General features: G+C 24.4%; 1 protein-coding gene across 1 annotated transcript in view; it reads left to right on the top strand.

Moving 5' to 3' along the window:
• The first annotated feature begins 5,206 nt into the window (after window positions 1-5,206).
• LOC136072000 (phosphatidylinositol-3-phosphatase SAC1-like) overlaps window positions 5,207-15,413 on the top strand; it is a 32,082-nt gene continuing 21,875 nt past the window's right edge. Inside the window, exons 1-13 of the mRNA XM_065819184.1 lie at window positions 5,207-5,322; window positions 8,418-8,521; window positions 8,668-8,748; window positions 10,462-10,589; window positions 10,728-10,877; window positions 11,010-11,069; window positions 11,216-11,249; window positions 11,619-11,699; window positions 13,272-13,378; window positions 13,467-13,553; window positions 14,166-14,234; window positions 14,342-14,427; window positions 14,634-15,014. Of these exons, the coding sequence (XP_065675256.1) occupies window positions 5,297-5,322; window positions 8,418-8,521; window positions 8,668-8,748; window positions 10,462-10,589; window positions 10,728-10,877; window positions 11,010-11,069; window positions 11,216-11,249; window positions 11,619-11,699; window positions 13,272-13,378; window positions 13,467-13,553; window positions 14,166-14,234; window positions 14,342-14,427; window positions 14,634-15,014 (1,394 nt within the window). The 5' untranslated portion in view covers window positions 5,207-5,296. The remainder of the gene's footprint in view (window positions 5,323-8,417; window positions 8,522-8,667; window positions 8,749-10,461; window positions 10,590-10,727; window positions 10,878-11,009; window positions 11,070-11,215; window positions 11,250-11,618; window positions 11,700-13,271; window positions 13,379-13,466; window positions 13,554-14,165; window positions 14,235-14,341; window positions 14,428-14,633; window positions 15,015-15,413) is intronic.

Genomic DNA, 15,413 nt, shown 5'->3' with positions numbered 1-15,413 from the left:
TTTTTTTTCAAATAGGTTTTTGTATTGTTTGTAAAGGGATAGGTTCGCTTCGCTTCTATTTTTTAAGTATTTTACGTATAGTTTTTGTTTTTGTTTTGAGGATTTTCTTATTTCTTTTGTTATCCATGGACAATTTAAATATTTTGTTTTTATTTCTTTTTCTTGAATTGGAAAACTTTTATTATATTGTAAGATAAATAAATTTATAAAGTTAATGTACGCAGAGTTTGTGTTTCTTTGATCACATTCTTGGTAGACAGTTTGCCTATTTGTTGCCGATAGCAAGTCCTTAAATTTTTGAGTAGACGTTTCATCGATAATTCTTTTATAACATAAGATTTTTGAATTATCATTAAATATTCTAAAGTTTGAATTTTATCATAAGCAATTCAAAAATTTATCAAAACTCATTTTATTAAGACAGTATTTCCTAATTAAAAAAATCCTTTTTCCATTAGGAAATACTATCTTAATACCATAAAAAAATATTTAAAAAGTTAAAGCTGGAAAAATCTTGAAGAAATGGAAGTAAAATCCTATTTCCGCTTAGTGACTCATAGTGCGTCGGTAAGGAAGTTGTCGGGGAATTCCACCATTATTTACACCGCGATTTTTGTGATGTCACATTTTTAGATATATATTTTTTAATTTAACAAATTACATGTTTATATATTTATGAATCATCCCAAAATCATTTATTTGTTTTCCTGTATATTGAAACTTCGTTCAATTATTATAAGTTTTAGGAATTATAGTTGATTACGTATGCTGTTTTACTTACGGGACGCAAAAAAAACAAAAAACATCGCATTAAACCTGTTGTTTAATGCGATGTTTTTTGTTGCGAATATTTCAAGCCAAATATTTAATCTACATAAATTGGCTTCTTAAAATAAATTAAGTAGTTATTATTCTGCATAAAATTATTCAAAAGGTGTCCTTTAAAGTGATCTCAAAAACTGTGACTCGAACACTAAAATAACGGTTTCAGGAATTTGTAAATGGTACCAGTGAATAGTGTACAATTTTTTCTTTCTTTTTGAAATATTATTTATATATGTTTTACAGTGAAAAAGAGTGATCGTTTTTGTTTTTTTAGCTAAATTTTTCTAAACATCTTTTCATTTTATCGCGTAGTCGAAGGTTAAACTATTTTAACGCTTTTTTAAATCATGAATGCCATGAAAAAAAATGAACACGTTTAAAACAAAACAAATGAACACATTTAAAACAAAACAAAAAATATTTATCACAACAAAAAAAATGAACAAATTTAAAACAAAACAAAAAATATTTATAACAAGGCAAAAAATTAAATATTTTACTCTCTATGAGAAATTAGCATAGCTTGAACTTAACAAATATTGAGTTAAATCAGCAGGAGCAGGATACCTTTTAAATGAATAGTGAACTCAAAATTACAAAAAGCTTTTTAGCATTTTGTAATGGTAATTTTCGAAAGATTTTTTTCATTTATTCAAGTGAAATATTTTTGACATAGAACTTAAGATATCTCATAAATTATTACAAAATTTATTTTTTATATATATTATGTATCTATAATAAAAATTCTCTTGGGTCTGTCAAATCAGATATTCTTCGCAAAATCGATTCTGACAATATCATAAGTTTGTGGCATTGTTACTAAACCATGTAACATGTAATAAATAAACAAACTATTTTCTATGCAATCGCCCCGTTTAATTCTCTTTAACTATTTTTTTTTAATTCTTTTTATTTTACTTTAATGCATATTCAATATTTCTATTTCCTTATAATATACTATGATTAAAAAATTCTGGTACATAACAAAACACTCCTAGGACTTCTCCTTCTTTGACTCTTCTTACCAAGTCGCTAAACTTCTCTCCATTTTCTTTCTTTCTTTTTACCTGCTATATTTTTGTTATTGATATTATAATGATTTTTATACTTTTTATTTTGCATTGCTATTAATGATAATCATTATTATATATAGATAAATATATAGTAAAATATATCTATATATAATTATATATATATATATATATATATATATATATATATATATATATATATATATATATATATATACATATATATATATATATATATATATATATTATACTTTTTTATATTACTGTATTTAAAATTATTATTACTATTTATTACTATTATTATTTATTATTATTACTTATTATTATCATTATTATTATGCTGTAATTTATACCATCATAGGTCATCTACATAGTAATTTATATACATCTACATATGTAATTTATACCATCATAGGTCATCACACGTCATCTGTTTATAACTGTTTGTAAATGTCCCGCACGATTGTATATATATACAGTTATTATTAAAGTGAAAATATATTGATATTGATATCATAAACTGTTTAATTGATAAAAGATTTGGGTAAAAATTTTTTTGTGTAAGATTGAATTTTTGTATTGTATAAAGGATAGCAAAAAATTTAAAAAAAGATTTTTTTAAATTGCATCATCAAATACTAGTATTATAGATATTGTTATGAACCCTCTTATAGGGATGGCAATCCCGGGATCCAAAAATCCCGGGACTTCGTGCAAATTTATGATCCCGTAATATCGGGATTTTTCACAAAAATTTCCCGGGACTTCGGGAATGTAATAAAAAAAAGTGAAAAAAAATAGGGACTAAGTTATTAACTTATTTGCACATTATAAAGTGTCTAGTAAATATAGTCTTTGGTAAAATATTTGTTTCATAGCTGTTTATTCTCTTTGCAATGATTTAATTTAATTTTGAATTTTCGGCTTCATTTTAATTCGAAATCGACGCAGAGTTAAAGAGTTCTATCTGCTTTTTTCATATTATAAGAATTTCTCAATAAAAGTTTTAATTAAAAATTTATTATAACAAAAAGCAAAAAATTTAAAATATTTATAAATTATATTATCGGTTTATTTATGAAACATAAATAAAAAAAGACTGATAGTTGAAATAAAAACAAATTGAGTTTGGAAAGGTCATCCATTTAATCATGGGTTGCAAAACCCGATGGAGCAGTTTGTTGCTTATGCTTGAAAGATTTGACAAGTTAAAATATTGTGTTAAAAAGGCATTTAGTAGATTTAGAATTGGATTCCAATTTTGATGATTCAATTAAGATGAACGAAAACGAATATCGAACCATATCAGATTTAGTGGTACATTTGACTTCCGTTAAAGCAACTGTGGAGACACTTTGTCGACGAGACGCAACTTTAATTACAGCTGTCTTTGCATAAGAGTTTATGTTGTCCAAAATAAAACAACAAAAATCCGAAATCGGAAAACAATTGTATGCCGCTTTGAGTCACCGAATTAAAGAGAGGAGAACACCATTAAACAGCACAGTTTATTATCTTCATAATGGCCAGGTTACTTCATTGAAAATCTCAGATGTTTTTGTACCGAATACAAGTGCTCAAAATATAAAAATTATAATAAACCTAATAAAGATTCTAAGCTCGACAGATATAATTACACCAACAGACGTAAATAGTGATAGTGATGCTCAATTGAGCGAAGCTTTATCAAGCAAGGAGTGTGAAAATCAAATCAAAACTGTTAGTGAAGAATTAAATGAAGTTATAAAAATATTAAAAAGCTCTGGCAGCAACACAAACACTATCTATAAGTGTAGAAACTAACTTCTAAAACTCAAAGAAAAATGTTGATATTTGAAAGTGGTGCTACAAAAGGTAATCACCTTCAAAAATCATATGATTATGTACTACCTATACGGCCTACAAGTGTGGAGTCTGAACGAGCATTCTCAGCGGCTGGGTTTTTATGCTCAAAAAATCGAACGCAGTTAAACGCTTTCATTTTTATAAGGTGTTACTTTAAAAAATGAATATAGTTCATGTATACTCATATATATTCATATTATTTTTACTTATATTGTGTTATCTTTTTAATGTATTATTTATAATTTAAATTACTTAGGTTAATTAGTAAATGAACTATTTCACTTAACTAAAGAATGAAAAATGATTAACTTATTGATTTTTATTTACATTGTGTTATCTTTTTTATCCATTATTTTATAATTTAAATTACTTAGGTTAATTAGTAAATGAACTATTTCACTTAACTAAAGAATGAAAAATGATTAACTTATTGATTTTTATTTACATTGTGTTATCTTTTTTATCCATTATTTTATAATTTAAATTACTTAGGTTAATTAGTAAATGAACTATTTTACTTAACTAAAAAATGAAAAATGATTAACTTATTGATAATATAATTGTGTTATCAATAAATTAATCATTTTTCAGTGTTTAATGAGTACTTAAAAATTTGTTCTTCATGTGCTACACCGCCAATAATTTTTCCTGCTTCCTAATTAATCCCCGGATTTCCCGGGGATAAATATCTCAATTCGGAATTCCCGGGATTGAGAATGTCCGGGATTTTACCATCCCTACCCTCTTTGTATACCATCTTTGTAAAGAAGGTTCTTAATAATATCTTAAACATAGAGGAGAGGGAAGGTTAAAAAAAGTAGAAAATGTCATGTCATTATTTGATGTGCAAACCTCCCCAAAAGTGCGAAGCATTTAAAAAAACTTTAACAGTCGTTTATGAGCCGAAAAATTCGCACACTATTTGCAAACAATATTTTTTAGGCCAGTTCGTGTAATAAATCTAAAACGCATGCGCTGTTTATAAGTTAATGTTTACTTTTTAAAAGTTACGTTCTATTAAATTAAAAACAACGTTAATATATTTTATTTTCAAATTAGACGAATTCTAAATTTCATCATTCATCCATAAAATGCAAAATTATCAGATTATAAAAGCAAATATGAAATAAAAAACTTATTTTTTTTATTTAGATATTTAAGTTTTTTATTCTCGACATACATGCTTTAATGATACAATTAATGATTTTTATACAAAAAGCAAACAAACAAAAAAAGGGTCATGACAAATAGATGAAAATTATTAAAAATGGTTAAATAATAAACAGAATAAAATTTTGCTTTTGTCTAATACATCTAGATAGATTATTAAAATATAGGGTTGTCATACTTTATTGGAAAGTTGTATTTATTATAAATACAATTTTCCGATAAAGTATGACAACCCTATATTTTAATAATCCGTCTTGAAATCTAGAAATTATTGATATTAGTAATATCAATAATATTATTACTAAATATGAAAAACTCAATGTATTTGATGTAGGTATAGGAGGTTTCAATTTTTAATTTTAATTTGTTTTACGTTTCAGGAATCCTAACTAATTAAATCTACGATCATTTTAAAAGATGATGTGATGGGCATCTACAAAGTTTTACGCTTGTAATTGTTTCTTTTTTATTTTACTATGTGCTGTATTTATATGCATTAATTGTTTAAATAATTTACATAAATTTTTTTTTAAAAAAGAGTCAATAAGTTTCATTAAAAGACTAAATCTATTTTTAAAAATGAAACATTAAAAAAAACAAGAAATCATTCAAAAATCTGTTTATTTTCGAAGTTTAATTAATTAACTAGGTCTATTTTTTATTTAAAGAGTTTTCTTGTAATGTAAATAAAAACTATTATCAAATACATTTAATTGTTTAAATATCTTAGGTGCCTAAATATATACATGAAACAATATTCTATTAATCAATCATTGACATTGTTTTAACTTTTACAACTTAATATTTTTTAATGAAACTCTTACAATTTAGTATTTTTACAATTTAGTATTTTTTAAATGAAAGTTCCCTTCAAAATTAAATAATTATATGGTTTAAATTTTAATTTTTATTTAAGGCTACTTTTGTAAAACATAACCTGTGTGTGCAGTTTTGAAGTACATTGACTATGGGTTTGCATTATTCATGTCAAACATGCCTTCAATCCAATTTATAGTTTGTTTACAACAACTTTCCACTATTTGTTTGCAACAATAACTTTCCATTCGGAAGCAAAGATATTTTTTTTAGTGATGAATTTAGACAAATAGTGCCTGTTGCAAAAAGAGGGTAACCATCTGAAGCTGTAGAAGCATGTATAAAATGTTCATTACATAGGTAATTGATGCAAAAATTTGCTTTAACTGAAAATATGAGAGTACATGGTGAGAAAGGAGAGTTTTAACAATTGCTATTAAAACTTGGTAGTGGAACACTACCTGTCCAAAGGAAGACCCTTATAAAGGTTGTATTAAAACTCCGCATCCATATAATTATTAGAAGTAAATGACTCAATTGTTGATAAGATGTATGGAGATACTGAGTGAGATAATTATGGTAAATGAGTTGTTTAACACCCTCTAGTGCAGATTGACTGTCAATCAACGAGCTCGACTGTCAATCAAAGTACTTGAAGGTCAAAACTTATTTAAGTGCTTATCAAATGACAACCGCAGTTAAAGAAATAATTTTTTAGTTGAATTTATTAACAGCTTAATTCCTACAGGTATGCCTTTTCATTGTTTAAAATTTAAAATTGGTTGTATAATTATGTTACTTAGAAATTTGGATCTTAAAACTGGGCTATGCAATGGTACTTGAATGAAAGTTTGTGCTCTTCAAAGTAATTATATTGATGCTGAGGTTTTGACAGGTGTTTCTGATGGTAAACAGGTATTTGCTTATAGAGTTCAGTTGGCTTAGTCAGATTCTAATTTACCTTTTGTTCGGAAACTTTTTCAGTTTCTTGTCTGATTGGCGTATACAATAAGAATCAATAAAAGTCAATGTCAAATATTTGATGAAGTTATTGTATATCTAAAAAAACCTGTGTTTCTCTTATTGTCAACTATATGTTGCGTGTTCAAAAAAACAAGAGCGTTAAGTTTTTAGATTTTTCTTTTCAAAAATTCACAATTTGCAAGCACAAGTTGTATATGTGAAACTCATAAATTGTATGAATTTTATAAGAAAGAACTGATACTGTTTTTAAAATTTATTTTAAAATTCTAAAAGTTGGATTAACAAAATAACATTTTAACAATAACGACTTTTAACCTAAAAGTAGGAATAAAACTTGCTTAAAATAAAGATATGTATTGAAAATTAAAGAAATGAATAATCTTTTATTAAAATATTGAATATTGCTGAATATTGTACAAAGTTTCATTTAATGTAAAAACGTTTTCTTATTGAAATACATTTGTCCTCAATATTACAAATAATAGTAATAAATTATACTCTCAGGGGTATTTGCAAATGTATATATATTGAGTAAAGATATTCACAAACACAGCAAAAAAAAACGAATTAAAAAAAGAGTTATTATTACACATTTCCACAGGCAAGTCAGTACTAACATTTTTATGTAATTATTAAATTTTTGGAGTTGCCATTTATCAAAGTTGTTTTCCTAAACTCTTAATAGTAGTTTTAATATTTCACTATACAGTAGTGTTGTCACAGTACTTGTTACTTCGGTACCAACACGGTTCTTTATTAAAAAAGTAGGTACGGTAAAAGTCTTTTAAAGTACCAAGTGAGTTATAAAAAAGAGAGGGTATCAAAACAAGATATGGAAGTATTTCTTGTTTGCTACCTACAACAAGGGTAATATAGTAGACAAAAATAAGGCAACTTGCAAGCTATGTAGGAGAGTCTTTATTACAAAAAGTGGCAACACTTCTAATCTCACAAAACATTTAATATTCTAATTTAATGAAAAAATTCAAGGTTCGTTTATTTTGCAGTTACTTGTTCTACAAAAGTTTAGGTTAACTTTTTAAACCACTATTATTATTAATTTAATTAATAATATTGCTATTATTATTGTTATTAAAATGAAATTTACCTTATTTAGAACTTAAGTTTTTTTTAGGATTGATATACTTCTATAAGATATTGACATATTTAAAAGTTTAAATGTTTATAACCAATTCTTAGTGATTAAATTATAACTGGTTGAGTCACTTTTTTCCTTAACGGACATAAACAATTTGGATATTATCCCTAAAATTCTCAAATATAATTATCAAAACTTATTTTTTTTATTTTTTTCAAATATCTTGAAACCCTGTTTATAAATGTTGCATAAAATGATTATGGTAGTTTAATGGTAATTTAATTCATGGTAATTTAATTCATCAAATTTATTTAACAGACAATTCCATTTTCTTAATCTCTAAAATTGTTTATGTGCATTATTATTTTAAATATATTTGTGTGTTTTTTTAGTAATATGTTTACATGATAACTTAACTCCTAATTATTACTAGCTGAGAGTTTTTCTGTATATCTTCTTTACTTAGGTAGATATTTAGTTAATATTGGTTACATTAAGACTTTAGGAAACCAATAATAAAAACATATATCCCCTGCAATCCTTTATTTGTTTTATCTAAAATCCCAATAAGTTTAATTTTATAAATTTATCGCTGTAATAGATTTTTATAAAAAAACTTAGTATATTTTTTTGTTATTATTTTATAGATATACAACTGCTGAAAAGTTTTATGTTCAACCACTTGTTCATGTGGGTGAAAATCCTAAAATATTAGAGATTGACAGACTTACTAATGAACTCTTTCTTAATGGTGCTGGTTTTTCTTAACTTTTAAAACAGTAAAGAATGAAAAAAATATATATATATTTTTAATAAATAAAATTAAAATTCTATAAATGGTTTTAAATTGTTTTAATTTTGTTGAAAATTCTTTTAAAAAACTTAATTATTTTATAGAAAATAAAGGTCAAATTCCTCCACGATCTGCTGAAGTAAGGGAAATTTATGGCATACTTGGAATTTTGCAGTTAATCGCAGGTTGTTAATTGTGCTGTTAATTGCTGGCAATTACTTTTTAATATTTAATTGTTTACATATTTAAATAATCTCAATTGTGGCTGACAATAAAACTCATAATACTGCTAAAATTACTCTTAATTGAAATCTATAAACAAAATTTGGGATTTTAAAGTTCTTTAATTTTTCAAAATTTTTCATTCAGATACAAAAGTTGTGGCATGTTGACTTCATTTTTTGGATAAAATTGATGTCATTTTTTTGATACTACTCAATTACACTTATTTAGTAATGGCAAGACGGAAGATCAGGCCAGAAAATGGAGCATCATGCTTTTGAATAAGTTGCTTTTTTAAACATTCTTTTATGTAAACTTATATCACATGAATGAAATATTGGAAAATATTAGAGTTCATATTTCCATTCATGAAAAATTGCTAAGTTTTGAAACCAAACTAACAAATGGCCAGCCAAACCATAACTTTCTTACTGATTTTTTCAATTTTAATTATTTTAAGCAAAATGCCAGGTTCAACTATTTTCAGAATTGTATAAAATTGCTGACCTGGGAGCATTGAACAGTTGAGTTTGCAGCAGGTTTTACCATCCATTGATTTCTTTAAAGCCTTTCTTGTAGCATTTTTTGACTGCGTTTTTGGTCTTTACTGAATTGCCGTTGGGATCTTCCATGGAATTTCTGCTTCCTGTATGTCTTGTAGCCTTATCTCTTTTTGACTTTTTAAATTGTAGACTAGGGAATATAATTTTTTTAAATATATTCCAAATGAAATGCTATGGATTTGCATCTAATCACTTTTTGATTAAGTTAAAAAAAAAATTTATTTTGATTTTGATTTCCTGACTTTTATTTTAATGGGTGACCTTCACTCCACAAGTTGATGACTAACAGTATTCTTTTGAACTTTATACTTTTTTGCTTGCCAATAAATTGAAATATTAAGAATTTTAAACAAGTTGTACAAAATAAATTTTTTCACTTCTACTTGCAAATACATTTACTTTGTTTACTAGAGTTCAAATGTATAACAGTAATTTAACTACTGTTATACATTTGAAAGGTTGATAAATTTAGTTTAAAACAATAAAAAAAAGATCAAATTGATCGAGTGGCTTTCAAAATATTTCAATATCTTAAAATCCCATTGGTCATTTTCATTCTAGACAGTCTTACTAATTTATATATATATATATATATATATATATATATATATATATATATATATATATATATATATATATATATATATAGTATTTATATTGTATTCTTGCAGAAATATTATAAGTTTAATTGCTTAAGAGTGAGGAATATTTTTTACAAAATAGATTGAGTTATATCAAAATAATTTAAATGAAAAAGTACAACTTTATTATGGAATCTAAGTTTCATGTCATTTGACAACCATCAATAATAATAATTATCAATAATTATGAGCCATATTATCTATAATATAGATCATAGTTGTCGAATGGCATGAAACTTAAAGTTCCATAATAAAGTTGTATTTTTTTCATTTAAGTTTTATACATATATATATATATAAATAAATAAATATATATATATATATATATATATATATATATATATATATATATATATATATATATATATATATATATATATATATATATATATATATATAAGTTTGATTTTTAATAGTTGTTGTTTCAAAAATAACCTTGTTTTGTGAAAAATTGTAATGTTTTACTTTTAAGGTCCTTATCTGGTTGTTGTCTCAAAGAGAAAAGTTGTTGGTCTAATTAATGGTGAAGAAATATGGCAAATGAAAGAAGCTGATTTAATACCTTTCCCAAAAAGTACAACACATCTTACTGAAAGTCAGGTAACAAACTTCAATCAGCACAAGATATCTTTTTATGGCAATCCCATTTTAAATTTGCCAAGTATTAACAAAAGTAATCAGTAAAACTCAGACATTGTAATGCCACTTTATTCTGTTGTTATTTTTGTGTTAATTTAGATTCGAGATAATAAAATTTTTATACAAATGGCATCAAGTGCATTGCAAACAGATGGTTTTTATTTTTCGTACACTTTTGATATAACTCATTCTGCTCAGCGATTGTACAACACAAGCAGTGATTTTAAAGATGCTCCTCTTTATGAAAGAGTTAATACTTAGTCATTACTATTATTATTAGTCACACTATTATAATTTTTGTTATGTTGTGTTATTATGTCATTCTTGTTATTATTCTATTATTACATTATTTTTTTACATAAAGTGAATTCTTGTTATCAGGCTGATCATCGATTTGTATGGAATCAAAGTATGCTGAATTTGTTTATTGTGCAGCCTGAGGTAGAATCTTGTTTATTATGATTCTTAAAAATTATTTAACAATTTTTTTTATAGTTAATTATTTTTTTTTTGTTAATTTTTGTATTAATCATTAACTACTTATCTTGTTAATTAATTATTTTATAATTTTTTTATAATTTTTTTAGCTTAGTTCATTTGTACTTCCACTTATGCACGGATGTATCTTTTTCATGATCTTTTTACTCAAAGTTTTTGCATTTTATAGGATTTTTTTATTTAATAACAATATACAGCAAAATAATAAAAAATTTATACAATAATAAATAATATAGTAATAATTGATAAATACAATAAAAGTATTCCAAATGCTTGTTGATGATACTGAGTATTGTTCACATTCTTGTGATATTAGGTGTTAGTTATCTCTTGTAAGGTAGGATTAGGTGTCAACTATCTTTGTTTCCTTTGATATCTGCAAGAGTTTTTCTTTTAATTTTCAATCAATTAGATCAACATTTCTGCTTTTTATTTCTCAAGGTTTTTAATTTTTTTTCCAAGAAGCAAAATTTTCTTAATAAAAATTTCAAGTTGTAGAAATAAAAAAGTGCTCCATAAAGCAATATCCATTAGATTTTATATTGATATCTCGTAGGAGTTGTTACAGAGCAGGTAAAGTATTTATATATATATATATATATATATATATATATATATATATATATATATATATATATATATATATATATATATATATATATATATATATATATATATATATATATATATATATATATATATATATATATATATATATATATATATATATATATATACAGGGTGCGGAAAAGGTTCCCATACAAAAATATAATTTAAAAAAATATCTGTATGGTGTTTTCTTTACATATATATTGTGTGTTGAGTATTCTTTTGTATTCCTTCGTAATCTTTTAGTATTTTTTAGTGTTATTTTGTTTTAAATTAAAGTGTAGTTTGTTTCTCATCTTGTACAGGAACTTTTGCTGTTTTTGCTGTTTATATTTTTGTACGGGAACTTTTTATACATATATATATATATATATATATATATATATATATATATATATATATATATATATATATATATATTCTAATAAATAAGAAAATTTTTATAATATTTGTTAAAATCATTTATTTTGTAAGTACATGTTTCAACTACACCAATAAAACATTTAATCGCGTTCGGAAAACCTGCAAAATTATCAATATTTTAAACTTATATTGGAAAAATATCTGATTTAACTAAACAAAGACTAAACGCAATCATTAAAAGATATTGTAAATCGATCACCGTAAGATTGGTTTTTACTTAATTTAAAATTAAAAAAATTTTTTTCCCCAAAAGATCCCTTTCCTACAGACTTTAATTCATTCGTTGTCTATAAATTTGAATGTGCAGGCTGTAAATCCTGTTATATTAGCGAAACTACTCGTCATTTAAAGACACGAATCGAGCACCAAAAAAGGGATAAAAACTCACGCATTTATAAACATATTCATTTAAATGAAAGCTATTTTAATAGTTTTAATCATGCTAATTTTTTAATTTTGGATTCGGCCTCCAACAAATTTATATTAAAACTCAAAGAAAGTATGTACATAGAGTGGGAAAAAATCACTATTAATAAACAAATAAACCATGTAAAAATGAACCATGTAAAAATTTCGATCTAGTTCCTTTTAACATTACCGGTTCTTTTATCTTTTTAAAACATTCGTTACATTATTTAATTGCTTTTTTATTGTATTTTTATTATAAGGTCTTTATTAATTCAACTTAATTTTACTAATTTGATTTAAGCATTTTAATACACTGTAACTGATGATGGCTATGATATAGTTGATACATGTATTTATAAAATAAATGATTTTAACAAAAATTAAAAAAATTGTCTTATTTATTAGAATATTTGCTTATTTTGTGCTGAAGAGAAACTTTGGAAATATATATATATATATAAAAATACTGTTTTGAAAGTTTTATTGATGTCTAAGGCTTGAGTTAAATGAAAAATATAAAAAGCTATGCTAAATCAAAGCTTGAGTTATTTATTGAGTAAGCCCTAAACTGTGACATTTGGCTAAAAATTACAGATTTATGAAGTCTTATTTCAATTGGACAACCTTAACCATTCCTCATTGACATCTTAAAAAATTGTCTTAATTTAAAAATAAAAAACACATGCATATATCTTAAACTGCTAGGTACTCGCTACAATATTAGAGGATTAGATGAAAGTGGGGAGGCTGCTAACTATGTTGAAACGGAGCAATTAATATGTTGCAATAATGAAATAGCATCTTTTGTACAGGTAATTTATATTAATGTATATGTTTTACCACTGTTTAAACATTTTTTTAATGTGTGGGTTGTTTGTACTTGTTTTGATTTATGTCTAGACTCGTGGTTCTATACCATTGTATTGGTCGCAATATCCCACAATTAAATATAAACCTAAACCAATGCTAACACCTTCTTGTAATAATGTAAGTTATTAATTACTTTAATAATGTAAGTTATTAATTACCTTGGTGAAGTATATATATATTTTTGCTTTTATGAACTTAAAAAATAATTAAAAACTGGTTAAAATTGTTGTTGCTTTTCAATAATGTCAATAAAAAGTTTAAGCAAGTTAGTCTGGTTATAAATTCATAGTTTGAGATGTTATTAATAAATTTAAAATTATTCATGAAAATTATCACTTATCTAAAGTCTGTTTTTTACTCTAATGAGATTTTTAGTAATTTATTTTTTAAAGTCACAGTCAGCTGTCATTCAGCTGTCATCTTAATCATCAAAAATCTTTGAATTGTAAACATATTTTAAATTGTTTTTAAACATTTTTTAAAATTCCTTTAAACCTTTTTTTATATTTAAAACAATTCTTCATTTAAACCCTAAATTTGATTTTAAAGCATGGGTATACACATTTTTGGGATTTAATCAAACTACCTTTTGGGATTAAAAAATAACTTTAATATCTTATATTTTATTGTTTTTTTTGTTGTTGAAAAACATTTATTTATTTATTAATATCCATTGTTTTTTTTATTGTGTTTAGTGTTTATAATTCATAAACTATTTAAATACTATAGATAGAAGGATTTAAGCGCCATATCGATAATCAACTTGCTTATTATGGGAAACAAATACTTATTAATTTAGTAAGTAATTTTTTACTTTATAACTTACTCAAAAAAGGGAATTTTTCTTTTTGGAATTCTTATGGTTTGTTTAGTTTTTGTATAGATCTTTAGGCTTGTTGTTTTAGATAGACCAGAAAGGATCAGAAAAAGTTATTGGTGACAAATTTAAAGAAATAGCTCTCCATAGTGGTTACAATGAGATACAATTGAAGTATATTATTTTTTCAAAACGTAATAAATAATAATGATTATAAAAAATAATAAATAATAATGATATAACACTATATGATAACAAAGCATGACAAAAATGGTAATTAACAAATAATGATAATAAAACACAAATAATAATAATATAAAAAAACATAATAATTTAATAGATTAATTAAAGAAAAAAAAGTTAAATCATCTTTTATTTAGGTATGTTGCTTTTGACTTCCACAAAGAATGCAGCAAAATGCGTTGGAATAGACTTGATCTCTTATTAGATCAGCTAAAAAATTCAATTTTTGCTATGTCTTACTTTAGAGTTCAACATGATCGCAATATTGTTGAACAACAAAGTGGCGTATTTCGGACTAACTGTATAGACTGTTTAGATCGCACCAATGTTGTGCAAAGCATGATTGCAAAATATGTTCTTGAAAAACAATTACAAGCTATGGGAGTTCTTGGTGTTGAAAACCACATCACAGATTATTCAGATTTTGAGTTAACATTTAAAAATGTATGGGCAGACAATGCTGATATGATATCACATCAGTACACTGGTACAGGTGCATTGAAGACAGATTTTACTAGGTTTTGTATTTTTTCAATATTTTCTTTATTTAATTTATAGTTTTTAGGGGAGTAAGAAGTAAAGTCACATTATATACAAAGCTACTAAGACTTACAAAGCTTTAAAAATAAAATTAATGTTTTCAAATAATATATAATATGTTTTCAAAATACTATATAAGATTTTTTTTTTAAATTTAAATATAGTAATTATTGTTTAATTAAATATTATTTCAAAGTTAAAAACAAACAAAGGAGATTTTATGGCATTATGAAAAAAATAGATATAGATATTTTTAGGATGTTTTTTAAACTGATTTTTAATGGGAAGGGGCTTCTTTGCTGTTAGAAACGCAGCTTACCTAGGAAAAAAAAAGTCTGATGTAAAACCCTTAATTTAATTGCAGGTAAAATTAGGAG

This window comes from Hydra vulgaris, chromosome 15 (assembly GCF_038396675.1).
Source record: "Hydra vulgaris chromosome 15, alternate assembly HydraT2T_AEP".
In the NCBI taxonomy this organism is placed as follows: Eukaryota; Metazoa; Cnidaria; class Hydrozoa; order Anthoathecata; family Hydridae; genus Hydra; species Hydra vulgaris.
This window is presented reverse-complemented; position numbering and strand designations above follow the sequence as displayed.